This window comes from Chiloscyllium plagiosum, chromosome 34 (assembly GCF_004010195.1).
Source record: "Chiloscyllium plagiosum isolate BGI_BamShark_2017 chromosome 34, ASM401019v2, whole genome shotgun sequence".
NCBI lineage: Eukaryota > Metazoa > Chordata > Chondrichthyes > Orectolobiformes > Hemiscylliidae > Chiloscyllium > Chiloscyllium plagiosum.
In genome coordinates this window covers 38,418,234-38,444,857 of record NC_057743.1, presented here as the reverse complement: position 1 = coordinate 38,444,857, position 26,624 = coordinate 38,418,234, and the positions used below count along the sequence as shown (strand labels likewise).

Below are 26,624 nucleotides of genomic sequence, written 5' to 3'. Positions count from 1 at the left end.
GTAGTGCAGCCAGGCTTGATGAAAACAAGCTGAAAATGTGTTGCTGGAAAAGCGCAGCAGGTCAGGCAGCATCTAAGGAGCAGGAGAATCGACCTTTCGGGCATGAGCCCTTCTTCAGGAATCTGCCTGACCTGCTGCGCTTTTCCAGCAAAACATTTTCAGCTCTGATCTCCAGCATCTGCAGTCTTCACTTTCTCCTTGATGAAAACGAGCACCAAACACAGTATTTTTATCATACTGAAGTCATCCCTCCAATGTTACACAGCCTAACACTCAACTGCAAACTGAATTACCCCATCATCTTTGATTCTTCATCTGGTAAAGCAATCCAAATGTTTATCATGCTTAGAGCAAACACAATTTTCTATGATCTGTTTTAAATTTCCTTTTCAGTAATTTAAATTAATGTTCTCCTGGTTTGAATAACAAAGTAATGTTCAAGTTAATTTTTTATATTTTTTTAATATATATATATATATATATATATATATATATATAAAAACATTGAATACTTTACATATTTAAAACAAACCTCCATCTTGTCACCCCTTCAATTTTCGTTCATGCTTATGTGCAACCTTCCAGCTCATTCTCTTTATCTTTGAAGGTTATTCTTTCGGTTTTACTCTGAATTCCAAAAACAGTGGAATTGGAAGAACAACTTTATTCGAAGAATCCACTAATGCTGGGTGTCTGCAAAATTCCCAATTCATGCATTTGCTATATACTACCAGACTGATTCCTGAACAGCAGGACTGACACAGGAAGAGAGACTGGATCGGTTAGGACTATATTCACTGCTTATAGAAGAACAAGGGAGGAATCTCATTGAAATCTATAAAATTCTAAAGGGACTAGACAGGGTAAAAATAGGGTGTTCCTGATGGTGAGGGAATCACAGTCTAAGAATAGGCCATAGGCCATTTAGGACTGAGATAAGGAGAAATTTCTTCACCCAAAAAGTGGTGAGCCTATGGAGTTCTCTGCCACAGAAAACAGTTGAGGCCAAAACACTGGAAGTTTTCAAGGAGGTGTCAGATGTAACTCTCAGGGCTAAAGGATCAAAGGGTTCAGGGAGAAAGTTGGAATGGTCAACCATAATCATATTGAATGACAGAACAGGCTTGAAGGACTGAATGGTCCACCCCTGCTCCTATTTTCTATATTACTATATTAAGCAAATGGATCAGCAATGTGGAAAGATTGAAGTGAGCTACCAATGACTGAGGTAATGATCTATTCTCTCGTCAACAGTTTGCTTTGGAAGATTTTTTTTTTAAAATGTTCTTTGGAAATCATCTAATATTTATTGTCCAATCAGTGTTGGGCTGGAATCACAGACCAGAATGGGTGGAAGTGGGCAAGTTCCTTTCCCACAAGAACAATTGAGAACTAATTAGGCACTGCCAATCACCTAGCACGTTTAAAGGGATCAGCTTGATTATATAAACGCAGAAACTACAGTTTGCTATGGTGATGTTTGATCTCTCAACCTCTCATTTGCTTGTCTATAACACAATAACCACCAGGTTATCATACCCAATAGCCCATGACAAGCAACATGAGTTTGACTGGGACAACACTACTATTATAGGACAAGCAAAACAGAGAACAGCCAGGGAATTCCTCGAGGCATAGCACTCATCCACAGATTCAAATCAATAAGCACATCGACCTGGACCCAATATACCGGCCACTGCGGCGAACAGCTGGAACTGACAACCGGAAGCGGCAGATACAAATCACTATAAATGCCGGAGGAAACATCACAGGAGCGCTTCACAGGAGGCTCCCAAGCACTGAGGATGTCACCTAGACAGGGGACGAAACGTCTGCAACACAAATTCCCAGCTTGGCGAACAGGACCACAACAGCCCAGACAAGAGTGCAAAGATGTGATATGAACTCCTTAGGGGATCGTGGTTCAAGTTTTTTTCATGGGATGTGAATGTCACAGCATTTGGTGCCTGTTCCTAACTGTCCTTGAATTGAGTGGCTTGTTATGGCATTATTGAGAGCAATTAAGAGCTAACCACAGTGCAATTTAAAGTCACATGTAGGCCAAACTGGGTAACAATGACAGACGACTCAGGATCATTAGAGAGCCAGATATGTTTTTACAATAACCAATGATACTTTCAAAGTGAAATGGGACCAGTTTGTAATTCTGGATTTATATTAATTAAGTTTAAACTCTACCTTGATTAAATGTGAACCCATGTCCCCAGAGCAATAGCTTGGGTCTCTCGATTACTAGGTCAGTAATGGAACACATTTTAGCAACATGTATCTTTGTAATAGAATTACTTTTTTTAAAGTCACTAATCAAAGCCTGCCATTAATCATACTAAGTATGCTTGAGTTTTAAAGATGCCTATGCAAGACTAGCTCAACATATAGCACTGGAATTATTAATAAAACACTTATACTTTCTGAGCGCAGAAGTATTAGGGGAAACCAACTGATGCCAGACACATCCCTCCAGTAATGAAACTTCATAAAATTCCTTACCATGGAGGTGGGAGTAATGCATAGTGGTATCAGGCAGTTCAGAACTAAGAGGTAACTAAATTCATGATCAAAAACATTTTTAGAAAGTCTTTAAAGATGATCGGGGTGGAAATATTTAAAAGGAGACCAAATTGCAGTAGTCATATAGTTGGAAGTTCTCTTCTCAAAGGTGGAACACAGGGAGAGGAATGTAAATATACCAGAGTAGGAAGAAAAGAGGCTATGTTCTGGTGTTAAACTTGAAAAGATAGTGAATTGAGAGATTGGAGCAAGATGATAGAAGGACTCAAATGCATTGATCAAGTAAATGTACTGCGGGACAGGGAATCAACAAAAGCCCATGAAAAGAAGCAATGAGAGCGTACATATATTTGTTTAGGATAGGAGTCTCAAAGTTCTGTAAGAACCTCAACCAACAATCTTGTGAATAAAGATCTCAGCAACAGCAGTCATGAAAAACACACAGGCAGGCAATATTCCAGATTTGGAAGTAGCAGCCTTCACTACTGAACAGTTCCCAGCAGTACAGAACTCATGCCTTCCAACGAAAAGATCATAAGCGAGACTTCAACAAAATCATAAGAACTTTTACCATCACATTATAATGCGCCAAAAACTACCAATATATTCCAGATTTTAAAATATCTAAAGAGGGACATACATCTCCCTATGTCACTTAAAAAGGGAATTCCTCCTACAATTGGAAAAATGTTTGCTCTGTTCCCAAATCCAACCATTCTATTGCCCCTCTGACTATAGCAAGGTTTTTTTTCCTTCACAGGATATGGACATTACTGAATAGGCTGCATTTATTGCCCAACTCCAATTGCCCAGACGGCATTTAACAGCAACCCACACCGACTGTCGTCTGGACGCATGTGTCGACCAGACCAAGGAAGGAAGGCAGTTTCCTCCTCTAAAAGACATTTGTGAACTACCTTTTTTTTCCCTGCAATCATTGGTCTTCACTGGAATTTTAATTCCAGATTTATATTGAATTCAAATTCCACCATCTGCCATGGCAGGATATGAACCTGGGTCCATGAAACACTACTTGGGTCCCTGGATTAATAGTCTAGCAATAACAACACTGGACCATTGCTTCTCCTTTGCAACACAAAAAGAAACTATACTTTCATTAATACAAATCATTGAGGTGACGTTTGCATTTTCCATCAGTAAATGTATTACTGCCTTTCCTCTGTTTGCAAACTTTATCATACATACTCTCTTTAAAAGAAATATAAAAAAAACAAATCAAAGTTCTGAACAGTATTGTCAAGATTTCATTGCTGCCAAATTTAAATTTTTTTCAATGAATTTCTTCCACAGTACAAGCAATTAACTTCCCAATAACCTACGTTCAAAGGCATGTGATCCACGTTCAGGCCTGACCTCGGAGCAATATTTTGCAGAAATATGACCTCACATTTAAGATTATTGACACATACATACTGCAGGATTGTCAACCACCATCTCTGCTCAACTTTGATTTGGGGTTTAGGAGGAAACAAACATACCTTTTTTCTTTAGGAAGGATTTTCTTGTTGCTAATGGACTCTGACGAACTCTTTGGTTCTGTAAAAATTTCACTGCAGTAGCAATCTGTGGATTGTGAGAAATAAGATACTCCATTCAGTTAGTGAAGATTAAAATTTTGCTGGTGTTCAACATAATTTATGACTTTGTGCATTGTGTTTACAAATCGCCATCCCAAAAGCAAAAATGCAGTGTACAAATCATATCAGCAAACTTTAACCAACCAGCATGTTTGAACTTTATTTGGTGAGCTCAGTGGTTAAAATCACATGTGTACCTTGCTATAAAATATTGTTCAAAAGAACTTAATCCATTATAGACTGGAATGGTCCCAGGGTTCATGCTCCATATGGATTAGCTGATCTCAGCTATAACCACAGGCAGGTCATTGCAATCGCCTTTATGGATCTTGGGTTAACAAAAGAAGCAGAATCACAGAAATAAGGAGAGAATAAGCTGCAAATACCCAACAGGTAAGGCAATATCTATGGAGAAAATAAATTTAAGACTTAGATTTATTCTTTTCCATATTTGAATAAGAAGTTTCAGATGTTCTTTCTTTTGATTTGATCATCTGAAACAAATTACAATATTTCATTTCCTTGATGTCATTTTTCTTCAGCCAGTAATTCCAATCCATCTTCCCATTTCTCTGTTATCAAGTCCTGCTTTATATAAAAATTCAGACTAGCTCCCAGGTTAACTTTTCCTATGAAGAAATTCTTTTATCCCTGTAAATTCCCCTCCCCATGGATACCTTTGTTTAGGGGTGTCTCCAGGATCTAGACCATGACCTCACTTTCCTCATGAGTGGCATAACCCTTTAGATTCTTGATTTTCTATGAAAATTGGCATCTACAAGCAAACGTCTAATGCATCTATTACACTCACCCCGCAACTCACCCATTTTATTTCATTTTACCATTATCGCTGTGCGATTGTTATTTCTACACTAACATTTCTGTGTCAGTTTGTGCATTCAGATTGACAGCTTTTGTCCAATTCTTGTTGCAGAGAATCTGCCCACTGCATTTTTTCTCATTTCAATATTTGCCCCTTCTACCTTACTCGTTTACATTCTTCCCTGCTGTCCTATAACCCCTCTTACATTATACAGGGTTCAAAATTTGTGAGAAGATTTGTAGCTCAGGTGCTCGTTGTTGTGGTTCTGTTCACCGAGCTGGGAATTTGTGTTGCAGACATTTCGTCCCCTGTCTAGGTGACATCCTCAGTGCTTGGGAGCCTCCTGTGAAGCGCTTCTGTGATCTTTCCTCCGGCATTTGTAGTGGTTTGAATCTCCGCTTCCAGATCGATGTGCTTATCAATTGAATCTGTGGATCCACAGATTCAATTGATAAGCACATCGATCTGGAAGCTTTGTCCTATGTAGTGTTTTGTGCAGTCCTTGCATGGGATTTTGTACACTACATTGGTTTTGCTCATGCTGGGTATCGGGTCCTTCGTTCTGGTGAGTTGTTGTCTGAGTGTGGCTGTTGGTTTGTGTGCTGTTATGAGTCCGAGTGATCGTAGTAGTCTGGCTGTCAGTTCGGAAATGGTCTTGATGTATGGTAGTGTGGCTAGTCCTTTGGGTTGTGGCATGTCCTCATTCCATTGTCTTTCCCTTAGGCATCTGTTGATGAAATAGCGCGGGTATCCGTTTTTGGCAGATACATTGTATAGGCGCTTCACAGGAGGCTCCCAAGCACTGAGGATGTCACCTAGACATGGGACGAAACGTCTGCAACACAAATTCCCAGCTTGGCAAACAGAACCACAACATTATACAGGGTGCGAATGCATATGTTAATAGGATGATATAGAAGATGATGTAACATGGACATCAGCAGTCACTGTTGTTGAGACTCAGACAGGAAGGAATAACCACATTTGAGAGATGGAATAAAAAAAGGATTCGATATAATAGAATTTTAATAAACAAGTTTACTGCAACTCCAGACAGTCAGACAATAGACCTTCTTCAGTAAGACAGGGGCAAAGATGCAGACTCAAAGGAGGGACAGTCTAGTCTAAATCAGCAGCCCCCTACAGCATCCGACTGAATCCTGACACCCAGATCCCATGGTAGGCAGTATCCATGGTATCAGCTCAAACCATCAATATTAGGACATTTATACAAGTTTAACTCGGATCAAAGCTACCTCATTTGAACAGTCTCTTTTACCTCGAAATCTGCCCATCAACCCATAGAATTCTCTTTAACGTAATTATAAACCCACAACAGTGCAAATCATTAAACAAAAATAACGGATGAGTATTCTCATTAATTTGAAAATATCTTATGGATAGATACCCGACAGCATCTGCGAGCACTTTTGTGAGTTAGCGAGCTTTACATATAACAGGAAACATGTGAGTTTTGATACCACAAAGCTGAACGTGCCCAGATGGAAACTGTTTTTGATAGATCCCTTAGAGGGGGAATTGTTGTGAAGTAAGGAATTCAAAAGTGCATATTTTTCATTACATATCTTCCACTTCCTTTTTGCTTTATCTGCAGACTGTATCTTGTGCTTTAAAGCCATGCAACACACAAGAACCTTATCACAACCGTAAACAAACCTGTCATTTTTCTAATTGCAATTTAGAACCTTTATTGAAAAATAGATGTCAACGTCAGCAGTAAACAGAAAATCAACTGCCAAATCTATGCAGTCCATTATGACATTTGAGCACATCCATATGATACAGGCTGAGTAAACAGACTTGATTAGATTTTTTTTAGGCAAGCTTTATATTACACAATGTAGTAGAATGACAAAGAGATATCATTTAGGAAAAGTTGTCTGGGCATAAAATGCATTACTCAATGCAAAGGAAAATTAAAGCAACTGTAGCCAAAACATTCAGTTCTGACACCTGTGGTCAGTCTGATTCAATTTTTAAAATTTTCTATAATTATTTAAAAGGTTTTGATCGACATTTTTTGTTTAAAACATAGCTGATTTCAGAAAAAGACTGTCAAATTGCAAGGAAGTAGTCGTTAGTAATTTATTTAGAGACACCTTGTTAAAAAAGGAATATCTGAAATGAAGCTTAACTACTGAAAAGCAAAGTAAACGATAAGGTTTTGAAACTACGAGTGTCCATCTTTGGAGGAGTACTTTACATTGCAAGTAAAATGAAAGCACTACTCAATCAATAGGTTACACCACAATTGTGTTTCAAGACTAAATTATTTCACCATAATGCTCCTTAAACTGTCAGATTTCTATTTGGATTTGTCATTCCTTTAGCTGGATATTTAACACCCAACTTCTTTTGGTCCCCACCTCCCCCATTCAACTAACATTTATCGAAGTTTGAAGGCTTTCTATTTGTAAGGATTTGTAATGGACTGCAGGAACAGAAGGAAGTCTAATTGGCAACAGCTTTAATGTAAACACTCTGTTCAACCCATCCAACCTCAAAATAAAACTCCACATATGTATTTAGTTTAGAGAATCATTTTAGCTGGTCCCCAGAAGTCAACAGATTCATCTGCAATTGCTCAAAAATCACAAATTAATGTACTGGATTAGTTAGATGGCAAATGTTGTTCTGAAATATACTCTTGTGTGAAGGATAGAATTTCTGAAGCTTTGATTGATTGCATTTCCTTTGTCACAGGAGGGAAGGGGCAAATGTTCCTGCTTTTGCCTACTATATTGCACATATTAAATTTTACTTTAAAACCAGTATAACACAAAATAGTACAGATCTGGAAAATAACTGGCAGATTATTAATGACAAACTATACATTTTTTTTAAAAAAGCTTATAAATGTCTAACACATGTTTTGCCCTTTGCACTGACGTCATGGCTGACTACATGCAAATTTGTCTAATTTACACCTGAATGGTTCAAATTTCATATCCACGAAACTGCAGCAAATTACAAACAAATATGTCATACACCAAACCATTAACAATGAGCAAGTGGAAATGAAAGCCACCAGTCATCAAGGTCAATGAATGACAAACTATAAGGGGTCAGTAAGCAACAGCTATTACTATTTTTTTTAAAAAGGGCAGTGATTAAATTGTTCAATTTGCTTTGATTAAACAAACCTATCCAGTATGACAGCCAGGAATGCCTCTTAAAAAACATTTCCAATCAAAGATCAATGACTACATTAGGTAAATCAGCCTCTCCGGCCTATCACTGGTAACAGAAGAATTTAAAATGGTTGCCAACATGTTCTACTTAGCTAGCTCAGTTGGCTGGATGGCTGGGTTGCAATACAGAATAAAAGCAACAGCTTGGGTTCAATTCTAGCCCCAACTGAGGTTACTGCAACTAATTCTTTTCCTCAATATCTTCCTTTGCCATCAGGTTAAACCATCACCATTCATCTCTAATGACAGAGTAGCCCTATTTTCCAGTAGTAGTTTAGCAAATTTACCTTTAACTTAAAAATGATTTTGCAGTATATTTGAAGAAAAATGCAACTAAATAATATGTTTAGTTTTTTTTGCTTTCATAGATCAGAGATACACAGCACGGAAACAGATCCTTCTGTCCAACTAGTCCATGCCGATCAGATGTCCCAAGCCACTATGCTATAACCAGATAGGCAATAAAGGTGTTCCTTGTGTCACATGCAGACATTTATTTACGCAGAAAGTATGACTGTAAAGGAACAAAATTAATCAATCTGCAGTTTAAGAAAATTTCAACAGTTTATTCTAAAAAAAGGAAATTGCTTCAATCTGTATTTCCATCCTTTTTTTCAACAGCCCAGCACAGCTCTAACCCTTCCTTTGGAAAGTTCAATGAATCATATTTAAATAGGTATCTCCAAATGTTAGTGGTAGAAATTCCCTGAATAATTTCAAATATTTTTTCCACAAACTCTTGAAATACCGAAACATTCAAGGCTATGAGCCTAGCACAAGAAAGTGGGACCAGTGTAGGAAATAGCATATTTTTGCAGCACAGACTTGATGGGCCAAAGGGCCTCTTCTGTATTGTATGATTCTCTCTTAAGCAGGTAAATGCTGATAATCTCTGTTGACGAGGTAACTTTGAACCTTCCATCTTAACCGTAACCCTTTTTCTTAAACTGAAAAAAGAAAGGATGACTTTGGTAAGAGAAATTAATGCAAGTCACACAACTGGATCATGACGTTACTTGGTAGTCTGTCCTCACCAAAAAGGTGTGATCACTATCATGTATATATTGCACATATTAAAATTTATTTTAAAACCAGTGCAACATGAAATTATACAGATCTGGAAAATAACCAGAAAATTATTCACTGAAAAATGCCCTCGCTCTTCATATTATCTATGCCGCTAATGACTTATAAACATCTATATAGTCACCCCTCAACCTCCTACACTCCAGTGAAAAAAGGTCCCAGCCTATCCAGCTTATTGTTAATAACTCAAACCCTTCATTCCCAGCAACACCCTGGAAAATCATTTCTGAACCTTTTTCAATTTAACAATATCCTTCCTATAACAGGGCAATCAGAACTGCACATACTACTCCAGAAGACACCTCACCAAAGTCCTGTACAACCTCAACATGACATCCCAAACCCTACATTCAAAGGTCTGAGCAACGAAGGCAAGTGTGGTAAATGCCTTCTTAACCATCCTGTCTACCTGTGATGCAACTTTCAAAAAACTATACACCTGAACCCCTCGGTGTCTCAGTTCAACAAAACTATCCAGGGGCCTACCATTAACTGTATGATCCTGCCTTTGTTTGTTTTACCAAAATGCAATAACTCACATTTATCCAAATTAAACTCCATCTGCCGCTCCTCATTCCATTGACCAAACTGATCAAGATCTGTTTGTAACCTTCTGCATTGTCCACTACACCACCAATATTTGGTGTCATTTGCAAACTTTACTGACCATGTCTCCTATATTCTCATCCAATTCAGTTATATAAATGACAAACAAAAGTGGATCCTGTATCAATCCCTGTGGCATACCACCGGTCACACGCCTCCAGACCAAAAACAACCCTTCACCACCACCCTTTATCTCCTACTGTCAAGCCAATTTTGTATTCAATTGGCAAGCTTACTCTGAATCAAATGTCATCTAAACTTTATTAATCAGTCTACATGCAGAACCTTGTCAAAGGCTTTACTAAATTCCATATAAACAACGTCTACCACTTTACACTCAATCTTTTTGGTTACTTCCTCAAATAACTCAATCAAGTTTGAGGGACACAATTTCCTTGCACAAAACCATGCTGACTATCTCTACTCAGTCTTTGCCTCACCAAATGCATGTAAATCATATCTTTCAGAATCACCTTCAATGACTTACCCATCACCAAAGTCAGCTCACAGGTCTATCATTCCCAAGCTTCTCCTTACCGCTTTTCTTTAAAATAAAAAGGCACATTAGCCACCCTCCAGTCCTCTGGCACCTTAACCATGGTTGTAGATGATACAATTTTTTTCTGCTAGGGAAGAAATTGCAGGGCCCCTCATGCAAACAGTAATAAAACATCACAGCTAACATTCAGCATTTAATTAAAGTGGACACACGCAGATCAACATACACATATCAAATAAATATGAAAATCCGTTTATCAAAAAAATTTGTAAACATATTATTTCATGTAGTTCTCAACCAAGCTCTATCTACGAATTCCCCAGAGGTAGAGGACTCAGTCAAGCCCTCTCAACCTGCTTCCCAGCGCAGGAAGGCCACTCATGAGCTCTGCTGTACACTGTCCCACATAAGGACAGGAACCTAGGTACAGGCCTGAGAGAAGCCTTGCAGCTGCAGTCCCTATTGGTGTAAATATAGGACAAGCAACCTCTCATTCATGACCTGCAGCCCAATAAAATGCCTACAAAGCCATCTTCACACACTGGTTGGGTCCATCACTTACTTCCATTCTGAGAGATCCCGACTGACAAGCCAGACATGACTGGAGCAGGACACCACCTGGGCTTTAGGAGGTGTAAAGCACAGCCTCAGAGGAGGGGGAAGCACTAACTAAACTGATGCAGCTTACAGACAGAATAATTAGTTAAAATGTGTTCCCATTGATCAAGATTTGATTTTCTCTGGTATACTATACTAACAATGTTATTACATACCAACACAATTCAATATCATGTATTCAAAGTAAAACCCATTGAAGCTGTTGGCTTAATTACTACTAATTTATTCTCATCATAACTACTAGCCTATATTTATAATTATAAACATTGACAATTGTGGATGTTCTTATTTTTATTTCTGAATGAGGCATTAGGTAGTCACTTCCAAAAGGTTCTATTTCATATTAGCTAGAGGGGTCAGGCTTCAAAGAAAACTATGCAGTATCTATACTTCTGCAAAGATTTGTTTCTGTAAAGGTGACCCTTTCTATCGAATTGATATATTACAGATTAGTAAAATCAAATTATTTTAGGAAATACTCTCATGTTTTATAGAACATTAATTTAAATTACAAACTGGTTACCAAATTCAAAGGCTACAAAACCTAAATAAACTTTATAAAAGATAGATGGAATGAAGTAACTATAAATTTCCATCTGTTTGCACATTAACAACAAAGCGAACACACACGCGCGCACACAAAACAATAATCATGGTGCTCCCCCTAGCTGAGGCTCATCTTCTCCTTTCAAGCAGAAAGCAGAATGTACCCAGGTGCTTTGAATCGACTGCAGCTATTGGGTTAGCTTATGAAAATGGCACTTTTTCACTAATGGCAATGCTCCTGCAAACCAATTATCCTGTAACACCTCAATCAATTATAACTCAATTCAGTTGTTTGTAACTGTGTCCATTTATAGTGTTATACATCATAATATCTCACTTCCTTTAAGGGGGCAGGGAAAGATAGGTTGTTGCTCAGTTAACTCCTCATTTGCCACATTATTTTTGCACCTCTCAAAGTTCACATAGCCTAGATAGGTTTAATCAAGCAATACTAACCAAAACAAAAAGGCATGTGAATGAGCTGCAGCTGTGTCATGTTCATATTTTGTTAGAAGCATGTTTGGTGAGTAGGATAAATTTATATTGCACGTATCACAATGCTGTTTCTTGGTCTTGCTCATCCCATACTTATATCGAAGGCCCAATTTTAATTATTGCCGTGAGTATCTACATTCCTTACATGACAATAAGAAAATCTTTTCAAAAAATTTCAAACTTTCATCAAACGTTTTCCAATAGCATCACGTTCTGCCATAATATCAGAAATGGCAGTCATGCAGGATACCTCTAGCAGTCAGAAAGTAACCACTACTGGGACCCAAATAACCTCCATCAGTAGTCTGCAGTAATTAATAACCATGGAATATCACAGGAGAAAGCTTTCATGGGATTAATGTAACTTTACAGAACATTGGAACAAAAGTTCATAATTTAAGGGCACATTCGCACAATGGCTAGTGCAAGCCTAGGCTCAGCAGTTATGTTCTCACCTCTCAGTTGAACATTGTAGGTTCAAACCACAAGAGAGTTCCAGAGACCTGTACACATAACTCTCTCTGACACCTCAGTGCAGAACTGTGGGAATATGCATTATCACAGGAGCTGTACTTTAGGTGAAAGGTTAAAATAGACTCATTCTCTCTTTTATCCTGGCATGAAGATCCCAGAGCAAAATACAAGGAAGATCAAGGCATTTCTCCCAGTACATCCCAGAACAGATTATCTGGTCATTCATTTAATTTCTATTAGTGGGATCTTGCTTTGTCTAAATTAATAACCACATTACTCCAATACATCAGTGATTACAAATCAGCAGCTGGGAAGCACTCTAATACATCCTGAGACACTAAAAAACATGCTTATTTTGCATAACAGTTGTACAAATAAATCCAGAGTCCAGGCCCAGACACTACAACAAAGATCTTTGAAGATGTGACTCTTACTCAGTTATATTTAATATGCAGTTTGAATTTTCATCTCCCAGGTATTGACAATGACTTTGATTGTCTGTGAAACTGAAACTCCTCCAGGTTAATGCTAAACTCGCAGTGCATCATAAATTACACTCCCCACCGTAATAAATAAGCAGAATGTTTTAAATGAAAGCTGTTGAGAACAAAGGTTCCAACTTAATGTTCAACGTACATATCAGTCAAAATTAGAACCAAGGTCTTAACTGCAACCTTTTAGCTCAGTCTTTCACACAGTCAGGACTGCACTGCTGAATTGATCAAAGTCCCACTCTATTGGGTGGAATTTGAAAGACGATCAGCTGGTGAATTCCACTGAAAGAAATCACAATCTCTGCCCCAACTTTTGGCCTAGCCACCAAGTATCAGAATTAGCAACAGTCTTAGATACTATTCACTCCCACTGCTGGCTAAAAATTGGAAGCAATCACAAGTGCTCTGTGGCAAAATAAAGAAACAGGATGTGAAAAATTCTGGTGCCAGCTATACTGAGATAACACGGCTCGGCAACTCATACTAACACTGTGTTATCTCCCCACTCAGAATCCCTTCTGAGATATAGTCAAGCTGTCATTGATAACTCAGGAACCAAGGAATAAAACAAGCGATGAATGAAAGCTTCTCAAGAAAAGAATTTTTGCCAAACTAACTTAGCTATTTTGAAAACCAATTTTTTCATGGCTGATTGAACACAATTTTCCTAAAATTATTAGCTGTTAGCCTAAATCTAGGTTATCTTTAGGATGAATGTTCAGACCTTCAGGAGGGTGCACAGGAGATTTGTCATTATGATGCCAGGGAAGATGATCATCAGTTATGTGAAAAGAGTACAGAAGCTGGGATTGCTCTTCTTAGAGAATAGGAGGGTAACAGACATTTAACAGAGAAGTTTACAAAAGAAAGTCTTTTTTAACACAATAAATAAGGAAAAAACTGACAGGAGTGCCAGTATCAAAAGACAAAGATTTAAGCTGGTGCATCTATTGTCAACTGCAACTAGCCACCAAAGCATAGAGACATGGAGATGGCCATCAGAGCCTGTGCACACGCAGATCGCCAGAGTCAGTGTAAATGCAGATCGCCATCAGGCCCATGTACATACAGATCAGCATCAGAGCCCATGCACACTCAGATCACCATCAGAACCCATGTACACCCAGATTGCCATCAGAGACAGTGTACACGCAGATCGCCAGAGGCCGTGTACATGCAGATAGCCAGAGGCCGTGTACATGCAGATAGCCAGAGACCGTGTACGTGCAGATAGCCAGAGACCGTGTACGTGCAGATAGCCAGAGACAGTGTACGTGCAGATAGCCAGAGACCGTGTACACGCAAATCACCAGAGACAGTGTACACGCAGATTGCCAGAGCCCATGTACATGCAGATAGCCATCACAGCCCGTGTACACGCAGATCCCCATCAGAACCAGTTTACATACAGATGCCCATCAGAACCCATGTACACGCAGATTGCCAGAGCCCATGTACATGCAGATTGCCATCAGAGCCTGCAATGATGAAGATGGCCCCTGTGACCAGACATTTGTTGTCAGTATGCTTCTACATGCACACATCAGCCTGCCATCTATGATGATGTTAGCTTGTTGACATAATGTGGATTGACACAAAGTGTACCATAGACCCACATAACAGCACAGAGACATAAACAGTACCACAGTTCCACAGATACAGACATATGACTCAAGGTATTAGCTATGAATTAAAATAAGATAAATTAGCATGAAATGTACAGAATTAACCCTTGGATTGATCCCCAGAGAGGTACCATTTTGCCTTAGATTCCGTAGCAAAACAGAATGCTGCATTTGTGGTATCTCAAAACTATACCAAAGTATCCTAAGACCCCATTTTTCTTGAATACAAATTATCTTAAAATAACATGTAACAGGTTTCCTGCCTTACAAATTATTTCCTGATGTTATGTACATCTTCCTGTGTTTATTTTGCTGGTGTGAATATACGGATGGCGCCATCTTTGTGACAGGCAGCAACGATATTGTAGCTTGGCAATGAGGTAGCACTGCCACACTGTGTTTCGGTGCTTGTGTGCAAATTGCACCACTTAGAATTGGCTTCGTTGATAAACAGAGTCTTAAGATAATTGGCAAGAGAACCAGATGAGAAGAATTTTGTTTACCCAACGAGTTATGATGGTCTGGAATGTACTCAATGAAAGGATGGTAGAATTATATTCAAAGATGACTTCCAAAAGGAAATTGGATACACACAGGAATTTGGGGAAATAGGAGGAGTAGTCCATTCGTTCTTGAAATGAAGAAAATTAGCAAGACTATGGGGAAACAATAGAGACGTGGGGCTAATTGGATCACACTATCAAAGTGCTGGCATAGGCGCAGTGAGTTGTATGGCCTCCTTCTGTGCTGTAAGATTCAATCCATGCTGAATTGAACACTTGAAACACAGGAAATTGATTCTACTGAATATAACAGTTTGTGAGCAATTCTGCAAGTTTAAACATAAGCCAGCACTTGAAACATTACACCTTTTTGAAAATTGCCTGAACAAAATACTACATATTTGGTTTCAGATAATCATTTCCAACTACCAGCATTTTTAAAAAAAGATTCCTCTAATTGACATTGACAATACTGCTGGCTTACAACATGGATGTTTAAGGAAGCTACATAAATTACTTCATCAAACCTGCAAGCTGTTTGATAAACTAATTAATCAAAAGATGATCAGTTTAGAAGCTATTACGTCGCTGCTTCAAGTAAAAAGCTGGAAAAAGAATCATTAGCAAGCACAGAATTCAGTCTGTGCAGATCAATTCATTTTACACTTGACTGTACATTCATGTAAAAGTACCTTTTATGCAATAAAGGCTCATAACATGTCTAAACCTTGTTATGCCAGTCTCAAGTTCCTGTCAAACGATAGTTTAAAAAGAATGAAGCTCTATTTTAATTAGCAGGATTCATGAGTGATTTGATAACAGCAGTAGTTGCTTGAATGCTTTCAGTTTGATGGGATATAGATACATGAAGTCAGCAGTTAGAACAGATTTGATGCTACTGGATATTTTCCTTTGCTCTTATATGTGACAAGTGATTATTGTCTGTTTAACACTTTCACCTTAAAGCCCCAGGCTTATTGTTATACAAGGAGCAGAGAGTGTTTCACCAATGCTCAAAACTTGTGGGTACAAATCTAAAAACTTCTGATTAAAGTATACAATCCCAACGTGTTTGGTAATTATTGGCTTCTAATTTCAAAGATTGGCAGCTATACAGAATACAAAAAGAGTATCAGATGTTTAGGTGATTAATGCTATTATAAGTATCAGCACATTGGTAAGTGACTCAGTGGGGTTTGGGGGGGGGGGGGGGGGGGGGAAGAGACAGAAAAAGTTAACTTGGAAGCATTTTGTTGAAGTTTTAGTCACATAACCTGAATTTTTAAGTACATGTGCCACATTATCATTATATCTTAATGTACACAAAAAATTAGTTGCTCTGGTCACAAATATTAAACAATATGCAACTCTGAACAGTCTATGGTTTTAAAAACCAATAGGGATCAAAATGGGTTCAGTGTGGTCAATGATTCTATCAATAAAGCTGCAAGCAAACACAACTTGGTGTGGTTCATTGGTACAGCACACTTGTATATATTGCAACTGGCTCTATTAACATTGACACTAGTGATACTCCCACTGGCAACAAATCGTATAAGATTACAACATATACATGGCACAGAAACGCGTTATCTGGCCCAACCAATTGATGTCAACATTTATACTCCTCCTGTCTTTCTTCAACTAAATCTGTCAGCTTAATCCTCTAATACCTCCTCCCTCATTTCCTTGTCTAGCTTCCCCTTAAATGCATATCTATACTACTCATATCAACCATTCCCTGTGATAGCGAGTTACACATTCTCAACACACTTTGAACAAAAAGGTTTCCTCTGAATTCCCTATTGGACCATTTAATGACTATTTTAAGATTAACAGCCTCTGGTTATGTTCTTGCCCACAAGTGGAGACATTTTCTTTGTATCAACTTCATCAAAACTTTCAACATTTTAAAAGGATCTATCAGGTCATTCCCCCAGCTTTATCTCCCACTCCACCCAACAGAAAAGAAACCCAGTCTGTTCATGCTTTCCTGAAATATGTGCCTTGCAAATCATCTCTGAACTCACTCCAGTGCCTCCACATCCTTTCTATAAAGTGACCAGAGATACACACAGCATTTCAATTGTCCAACACAGCGAGATCACTGCGAACAGCATCAACAAATTGAACCAATAACAGCCATTTCTTTTTTACTTATTCATTTGTGGGATATGGGCATTACTGGCTGGTCAGCATTTTATTGCCCATCCGTAGTTGCCCTTGAGAAGGTGGGAATGATCTTCCTTCCTGAACCGCTGCAGTCCACCTGCTGTGGGTCGACCCACAATGCCCTCAGGGAGGGAATTCTAGGATTCTGACCAGTGACAGTGAAGGAATGGCAATATATTTCCAAGTCAGGATGGTGAGTCACTTGGTGGGGAATTTGCAAATAGTGGTGCTCCCATGTATCTGCTGCCCTTGTTCTTCTCGATGGAAGTAGTTATGGGCTTGAAAGGTGCTGTCTGAGGATCTTTGATGAATTTCTGTAGTGCATCTTGTAGATGACACACACTGCTGCTATTGAGCGTCGGTGGTGGAGGGAATGGATGTTTGGTAGATGCAGTGCCCATCAAGCGGGCTGTTTTGTCCTGCTTGGTGTCAAGCTTCTTGAGGGTTGTTCAGAATTCCTGTAGCAACCAAATGTCTGCACAGTGACACTGTCTAGTGAAGTATCACTGGCCACACATGAAAGTTTTAAAGAAAGGAAACAAAACTTTTCAGAAAGAGGAAAAACAGGAAAAGATAACATGCAATAAGTGTCACTGGCATTAAGTCTAGCCAAATTCAGTCAAATGTGCCGAAGACTAGCCACCATCTGCCTTGAGCAGCCGGATTCAACACCAAGCTTATGCATTTTACCAGATGACATTTCTTTGCATTGTATAATTTTAGAAACAGTGATGAAAAATGTTTTACAAATAAAACTCCTCCATCCCAAAGAATTAATATCATATGATTTCATAGTACATCAGGAACTGATAATGTGCAGAATTATCACAGCTTTTTATGAAATCTTAAAATAAACTTGCTTACTATGACCAGCAGGTATTAGACTGCAGAGAAAACAAGCCAGTTTCTGAAGATATTCATTTCTCTCCTCCACCCCTCCATCACAAAATGGGTTGCGTCAGACATTAGGACGAATGAAAAAAAAATGTTCATATCCAACTCAAACCAGCCCTTAACAAAAACTCTAATAACCTCATCTTTGATACACAATGGAACAGGGCATGGTCGCTCAGTGGTTAGCATTGTTGCCTCACAGTGCCAGGGCCCTGAATTTAGTTCCAGCCTCAGACGACTGTCTGTGTGGAGTTTGCACATTCTCCCAGTGTCTGTGTGGGTTTGCTCCAGTGTTCTGGTTTCCTCCTACAGTACAAAGATGTGCAGGTTAGGATGGATTGGCCAGGCTAAACTGCCCATAGTGTCCAGGGATGTGCAGGCTAGATAGATTCGCCATGGGAAATGGAGAATTACAAGGATAGGATAGGGGGGTTGAGTCTGGGTGGGATGCTGTCCGGAGAGTCAGTGTGGACTTGCTGAACCGAGTGGCCGGTTTCCACACTGTAGGGATTCAATGATGACCTATTATCCACATCCTACACTGTCTATGATTTCCCTTGCTAAATGACAGGATACCAGTGGAAGACAGACCTGCTTGTTATTTCCATTTATTCAGCTGAAATAGAGAATCACCCACCTGACAACAGATTAATAGAAAAAGCTACCAAATTCCTACCTGTGACTTTCATTGGCAGAACCAGTCCAAAATCAAGTCAGTTGGATTAAATGCTTCAACCAATACCCTTTAGCTACAAATATCAGCACGAGAGACAACAGAATGAATCACTCTGCCACCTCCACAAAGACCAGGCAATCTACAACAGCATCTCCCTTTTTTTAAAAAAATTGAGTTAGTGTACAACAAAGAACAATACAGCACAGGAACAGGCCCTTCAGCCTTCTAAACCTGCACCAACACATTTTGCCCTTCCATATTAGGACTGCCTTCAGTAATAGGATCCGTATCCCTCTATTCCCTTCTTTGAATGAAAAACATGCCTCGCATATCTCTTTAAAACTTCTCCTGCTCCACTCCCCTCTCTGAACCACGTTACACACCGTGAACCTGTGTTCCCTAGTAATTGACTCCTCCACCCTGGGAAAAAGCCTCATACTTTCTACTCTACCTATGCCATTCACAATCTTATAAACTTCTATCAGGTCACCCCTCAACCTCGTGTTTTAGTGAAAACAAGCATCTGCAGTCATTGTTTTTCCCTCCTTGAAAACAAGCCCAGTCAATCTGACCTTTCTTCATAGTAAATCCCCCCCATACCAGACAACATCCTGGTAAATCTTTTCTGCACCCTCTCCTAAGCATCCATATCCTTCTGGTAGTGTGGTGACCAGAAAATGCTCTAAAGGGCAATGTGTGTTGAAGGTACAATAACCTTTGGTGTGTCACTTAACATGTACTCTATTAAGTGAAGGTTCACTGCATTGAATGCACCATTAAGGTACCTGAGCAAAACTGTAATCAACAGGTATCAGGGTCCAAACTCAACTATTTGGAATCATTCCGGACACGTAGGAAGTTGGCTGCGGTTATTGGAGGTCAGTCATCTCAGCTCCAGGACATCTCTACAGGACTTCCTCAGGGTAGTGTCCTAGGTCCAACCATCTTCAGCTGCTTCATCAATGACCCTCCCTCTGTCATTAAGTGAGAAGTGGGGATGCTCCCTAATGATTGCACAATATTTAGCACCATTTGCGACTCCTCAGATACTAAGACAGTCCATGTTCAAATGCAACAAGATGTGGACAATATGCAGGCTTGGGCTGACAAATGGCAACTAACATTTGTGCCACACAAATGTCAGGCTATGATCATCGCCAATAAAAGACAATCAAACCACCTCTCCTTGACATTCAATTGTATTACCATCACTGAATCCTTGACTTCTGTACTCGAAAAACATGCAACAATGAAGTTTACACCAAATAACTCAGAAAGATGTGTTTGGGGCCTTGGATGGTGAGGAGGGAGGAAGCAACAGGCAAGTGCTGCACCTTCTGCGACTGCAGTGGAAGGCTCCATAGGGGTGCGGGGAGAAGGCATAGACCAACATGTCCTGGAGGAAGAAATGCTGAGAAAGGAGGGGAGAAGAATGGGTGTTTGGCTGTAGTGTCCCATTGAAGGTGATGGAAATGGTAGCTTATGCTCCTCTGGACGTGGAGGCTGCTGGGATGGTAAGTGAAGACCAAGGGGACCCTATCATTGTGGGAGGGAAGAGAAGGGCAGAAGTGCAGGAAATGGGTAGGACATGGCTGAGGGCTTTGCTAACCATGGTGGGGGGAGATTCTCCGTTGACTAAAAATGATAATTTCTGAGGACCCCTGCAGAAGGTGGGATCATCAAAACAGATGCAACAGGAAGGTAGAATCTGGGAGAGTGGGATGGAGTCCTTACAGGAAGCAGAGTGTGAGGATGTATAGACCAGATATCGGTGAGAGTCAGTGGATTTGTAATGGATTTCGGTGACCAGCTAATCCTAGAAATGGAAAAAAAGATGTTGAGGAGTCGTCGTCAGAAATGGACCAGGTGGCAGCTGGTTGGAAACTGGAAGCAAAAATGACCAATTTTTTCAGCTCCAAATGAGAGGGGGAAGCAGCACTGATGATGTCATCAATGTGCCAGAAGAAAAGTGTGGGTGGGGATTGAAGTAGGATTGGAACAAGGAGTGTTCCACAAATCCACACCAAAAAAAGGCATAACTGGGGCCCATGTGAATACCCGTGGCCACAGCTTTAATCTGAAGAAAGTGAGAGGAGTTGAAGGAAAAGTTGCTCACAGAGACGGCAAGCTCGGCCAGGCAGAGGAGAGCGTCAAGGACAGTTCAGGCCTCTCTTCCAGGAAGAAGTGGATAGCCACGGGACTATTCAGATGGAGAATGGATGGGTGATAGGGATTGCACTTCCAGGGTGAAGAGGCGGTAATGGAGTCCATAATTGGCAGTGGCTGGAGATTCTGAAACTGACGTAAAGCATCAGAAAAATCACAGATGTAAGTGAAGAGGGATTAGACAAGGGGAGAAAAACATTCTGGATCAGTGGTGCTGGAAGAGCACAGCAATTCAGACAGCATCCGACGAGTAGCAAAATCGACGTTTCGGGCAAAAGCCCTTCATCAGGAATAAAGGCAGAGAGCCTGAAGTGTGGAGAGATAAGCTAGAATCCACATTGTTGCCCTGGGGTTGAAGTGTTCCGAGGCGGAAGATGAGGCGTTCTTCCTCCAGGCGTCTGGTGGTGAGGGAGCGGCGGTGGAGGAGGCCCAGCACCTCCATGTCCTCGGCAGAGTTGGAGGGGGAGTTGAAATGTTGAGCCACGGGGTGGTTTGGTTGATTGGTGCGGGTGTCTCGGAGATGTTCCCTAAAGTGCTCTGCTAGGAGGCGCCCAGTCTCCCCGGTGTAGATGAGACCGCATCGGGAGCAACGGATACAGTAGATGATATTAGTGGATGTGCAGGTAAAAGTTTGATGGATGTGGAAGGCTCCTTTAGGGCCTTGGATGGAGGTGAGGGAGGAGGTGTGGGCACAGGTTTTACAGTTCCTGCGGTGGCAGGGGAAAGTGCCAGGATGGGAGGGTGGGTCGTAGGGGGGCGTGGACCTGACCAGGTAGTCACGGAGGGAACGGTCTTTGCGGAAAACGGAAAGGGGTGGGGAGGGAAATATATCCCTGGTGGTGGGGTCTTTTTGGAGGGGTGAAAAACAACCTAATCAGTTTCATATGTAGAAATCAGTTCCGTGGGGCAGTAATGGGTCGGTCCTGTGGAATTCAGGGAGAAGGTAAAAGCAGACTGTATGGAGTTGGGGGTCTGAGCTTAGAGGCTGTCAGGGGAGATCCCCAGATGAAATGAGATTGGTGACAATCTTAGACATAATGGCTCGATGCTCATTGTTGGGGTCACAGTCTGGGTGAGACAGCAGGAGGTCCAAGAGCTGCTCAGCCTCCACAGTGCAGAGGTCAGTACACCAGACAACAACAGTACCATTCTTCTCACAGGCTTGGTTACCAAGTCAGGATTGGATCTGAGAACAGAGACTGCAGTCAATTCAGAGGATGATAGCTTTAAATGGGTAAGGGAGGCAGGGAAATTAAGGCAAATCGATATCACATCTGTTCTCAATAAACAAGTTGGGTGCAGGTAAAAAGCCAGAGGGTGGGGTCCAGATGAAGGGAGAGTGTTAGAGGTGGGGGAAAACATCAATGGTACAGGGAGAGATTCCAGTCAAAGAAATAGGCATGGAAGTAGAGACGACAGAAAAAGAGTTCAGTCATATGACCTGAAATCTGAGGGACAAAACTAAGACCTTTGCAGTGTATGGAATGCTCAGCAGAGAACTGAAGGTCAGAAGGGATAGTAAATATTTGAGAAGAGGTGGCAGTAAGAAAAAAGAATGGAGTTAGAGAGTTGGAAGGAGGAAGGTTCTAGAGGGTCGATAATTCTGAGTTGCATTTGCATTCCCTAATCCCTAAAAGAAAGAAAAGCATTTCTTTAGAACATTGAATGAGTCACAGGATGAAGGGGAATTGAGGAAAAGGCAAGCTCTGAGTCAGCGTGAGGTGGTGCTGATGGAGGGAGAAGTCAAGAGTTTGCAATTGGTGGCTCACAGCACTGAGTGCAGCTTTGAGAATGTGGCAAGAATAGATGACTGAATCACTTTGAAATCATCACACAAAAGATTGAAACTTCACACGGAATCTATGTGGGGTGAGTCTGACCCAGACGCAGAGGCAGTCACTGAGGATTGAAACGTGGCCATGGAAGTGAGTTTTGGTAAAGACTTGATCACTACAAGGACAGAAAGGTTAGAATGGAAATTCTGTTGGAGACAGGGGCAGAACTTCTTCAAGTTGGGCAGCCCTGGAAGAGATGTAAATGGAGCTGGGGTGGAATTTGGCCACACAGTCCTGAGTGCATAAGGAGTAAAGTAGGGGGATGAGTATGCAGCCTTGTGGGACACCAATGCTGAGGATTATGGTGCAGATTGACTGCAGGCTATGAGTCAGGAAGTCAAGGACCCAGTTACAGAGACGGGGAGCCAAGACCTAGATCTTGGAGTTTAGAGACGAGTTGTTTGGAATGATGATGTTGAAGGAGGAACTGTATAAGTAGGTATCTGATGTAAGTATCCTCGTTATCTAGACAATCCAGGAATGAGTGCAGGGACAGGGAGATGGCGTCAGCTATGGAATTGCAAACGATCAGAACAATGTGGGAGGCTGGAGGTGATGTCAGCCATTATCAACCTCTGGAACCACATTATAATTATGGAAGTCAAAGCCACTGTGCATTGGTTATTGAGGCAAGCTGCATGATTTTTCTTTGGCACTGTGATGGTGGTGACATTTTGAAGCAGGTATGACTTCAGATCGTAGTAAGGAGAGGTTAAAGATGTCTGTGAATACTCCCGCTACTGGTCTGCGCAACGTCTACGTGCACGGCCAGGGACTCCCTCCGGGCCAGTCGCCAGTCCGGGCTAAGAGGTATTTAAATGTCAGGATACCAACCAGCAGTATAACTAGGGCATTGCCAATCATCCACCAAATTCCATGATTTACAAGAGGCTGCAGATTCCATCTGAACGAGTAGTGAAGGTCCTAAATAGGTATTCCCCCTTCAGATGTATGCTAAATATCAAGGGTACAATCCAAATAAACAGAAGGAAGGATAACACAAAATGTATTTTCTTTAATATATTACATATAGGAAAGAAATGGGTTAATTAAGGTAAGTATATCATATATCAGCGCATCAGCAAAATTAAAAATAAGCAGCAAGTTCCAGTAGGCAATTGTCCGTTCCTCCTTAATCAGATTCTCAAGCTAAACAAGACTTGGCTGTGTAGTGGCAAGATCCAGAAGTTTTCTATTGAAAAAAGTGCCTACAGTGTGCAAAATGGTGGTAAAGGGTTAATTTTCAGTGATATAAAGACAACTTGTGCCATGTCACACTACAATGAAAGATAATGCAATTTGACAGCGTAACCACTCTCATCTATCGCTGGATCCTTGAGACATCCAGTTACTCAATGTGGAGGTGCTAGCATTGTTAATTCTGTGATCTAGAAGATTTGCACAAAACCTCCTGCTCAGTCCATGGTTATGCGTAAGGCAGCTAGTACTGTTATATAAATGTACCTGGAGGAGAGAAGAGAAAAAGAGCAAGAACCTTCTGCTGTGAAATAGCTTTTAAAGCCTCAACTGGAAGAGTTTATTTTACTTTCCCTCTAAGGCTATTGCACCACACACTAGTCGCTGGCTGAAAATACATGCAATCAATCCAAGTCTTTGCTAATGACAGTCTGGAGCCAACAATTAGAAAGCGCTCAAGTAAATAAAACCTTATTCCATTGCTCCTACCACCCTCTAGGAAAGAAAGTGTTTTCTGTTTGCAGTCAATTGGCTGAGTTCAGAAGCTTTCCACATAGAGGAAACCGCTACCACAAATCTGCTTCTGCTTGTGCGCTAGCACTATCATCTTTTTCTGTATCCTGCGAGCTTTGTATTCATTGAAACATTCATGTTCTGTGGAGGTTCACCAAAAACCACACAAGTAGTTTGTTTCACAAAACACTTTAGTAAAGATACACATTCACACCTAGTTCCAATGACAGAAAATTTGATAGAACAGGATGATTTACTAATTGGCATTCAAAAACATGGAAGTGTTTATAATTGGCTCCTGTAAGCCCATCTCAAAAAAGTAATATTTTAAAATGTGTAATTTCTATCAACTGAGTTCCACAACTGAGCTTTTCAGCATCAGTGAGAATAGTATGCAGTATCTATAAAGTTAGTACGCCATTAAAAATTCAGCTGCACTCCATTCAAGACAGTATGACTTTTACAAAGGTTTTTGCAGCGAGACTAAGAAGGTGGAAATAGAAGCTTTCCTCAAATCAGTGATTATTTATGGACTGCACTCCAAGAATATGGAGAATGCAAGGACCTGAATAGCATTCTTTGGAGGAGTAGCAAATCACTGACAAGGCTTCTGGATTTCCACGCTAACCTGCACATGTGCATCAACGTTTCCAACGTTTCCAAAGCGCCAACAGTTTCACTATCATTATAAATATCAGGCCACTAAATCTTTTGCATGTGCCCTCATATGTGCTCCTTAGACTGAGGAATCAATTAGCAAGAGGTGCTTAGAAACACAGAAATGTCAGTGATCTTTGAGCTAATTTAAGGTAATTCAATCAATCAATAAAACATTATTCGTAATACAGTAATACAAAATACCAAATGCACAAAACTTGTTCAACAAGTTGGCTTATCTTGCCTGATACACAAAATGAAAGGTCTGAAATGTCCACTCTGCTTTTCTTCTTCACAGATGCGATCAGACCTGCTAAGTATTTTCTATTCATAATTCAAATTTCCGGCCTCCATGGTCTTTTTTAAAATCTTCTAACCAGAATCACATTCTAACCAGAGTACCATCGTGTGGGCATTGCAAAGTCTTCGAAATCCTTTGCAATTTGCCGTAGCTCACATTTGAGCCTAAACGAAAATTAAATAGGAAAGGAAAGAAAAGAAAAAGAATGCACATTTTTGAATCAGCTTTTTCCTCTTTAGATGTCCTAAGGGGCTTCACCACCAAAATATTACCTTTCAACTGTAGTTACAGTTGTGATGTAGAGAAATGTAGAACCATGTTTCACACAGGAAAGTTACAACAACATAAGGACAAATTCAAAGGTTTTTACATCCTGGGAACATGGAGTTGATAATGCTGCATTTAGACTTTTGAAACTTAATTTGCTTACAATCTACATGAAAGGATCTTTGTTACAACCTTTGCTGGGCCAGAGTGCCTGGTAGTTCTCCATTTATTTTAAAACCTGATCAACTGCATGTACCTGTTTACTTTATCTTAACATCTACAAACTAGGAGAAGGATCCAAGACAGATAATCCTTGTCAATCAACTGAACCAGAGACCTCTCAACACAAAGATCTACAATGTTTGCTGATTTCCAAGAGAATCTTTGGAGAAACATGTAGCCCCATTCCTTTGCCCTTTCCTTGTTCACAGCTCTCTTTGGTCTCCTGGGTGATTTTCTCAGCCAGTCCCAAATGCTATTCCAAATTACTATCTTGACTAGGCACTCAAGAGGGCACTGAATGGATCTTTAGATAGTAATAGTATGGAGGGATATAGAGAAAAAAGTATGAGGGTGGCATTAGATAATACAGCTGGACTAGATAATAGAGTCAGTGGTGCTGGAAGAGCACAGCAATTCAGGCAGCATCCGAAAAGCTTTGAAATCGACGTTTCGGGCAAAAGCCCTTCATCAGGAATAAAGGCAGAGAGCCTGAAGCGTGGAGAGATAAGCTAGAGGAGGGTAGGGTGAGGATAGAGTAGCACAGAGTACAATAGGTCAGTGGGGGAGGAGATGAAGGTGATAGGTCAGGGAGGAGAGGGTGGAGTGGATAGGT

The 26,624-nt window shown here is 40.4% G+C and overlaps 1 protein-coding gene across 2 annotated transcripts in view; it reads right to left on the bottom strand.

Annotated features, from left to right (window-relative positions):
* pex14 (peroxisomal biogenesis factor 14) overlaps positions 1-26,624 on the bottom strand; it is a 235,850-nt gene that overhangs the window by 123,435 nt on the left and 85,791 nt on the right. For both annotated transcript variants that reach the window (XM_043676240.1, XM_043676241.1), the window contains exon 3: positions 4,032-4,116. In XM_043676240.1, the coding sequence (XP_043532175.1) occupies positions 4,032-4,116 (85 nt within the window). The remainder of the gene's footprint in view (positions 1-4,031; positions 4,117-26,624) is intronic.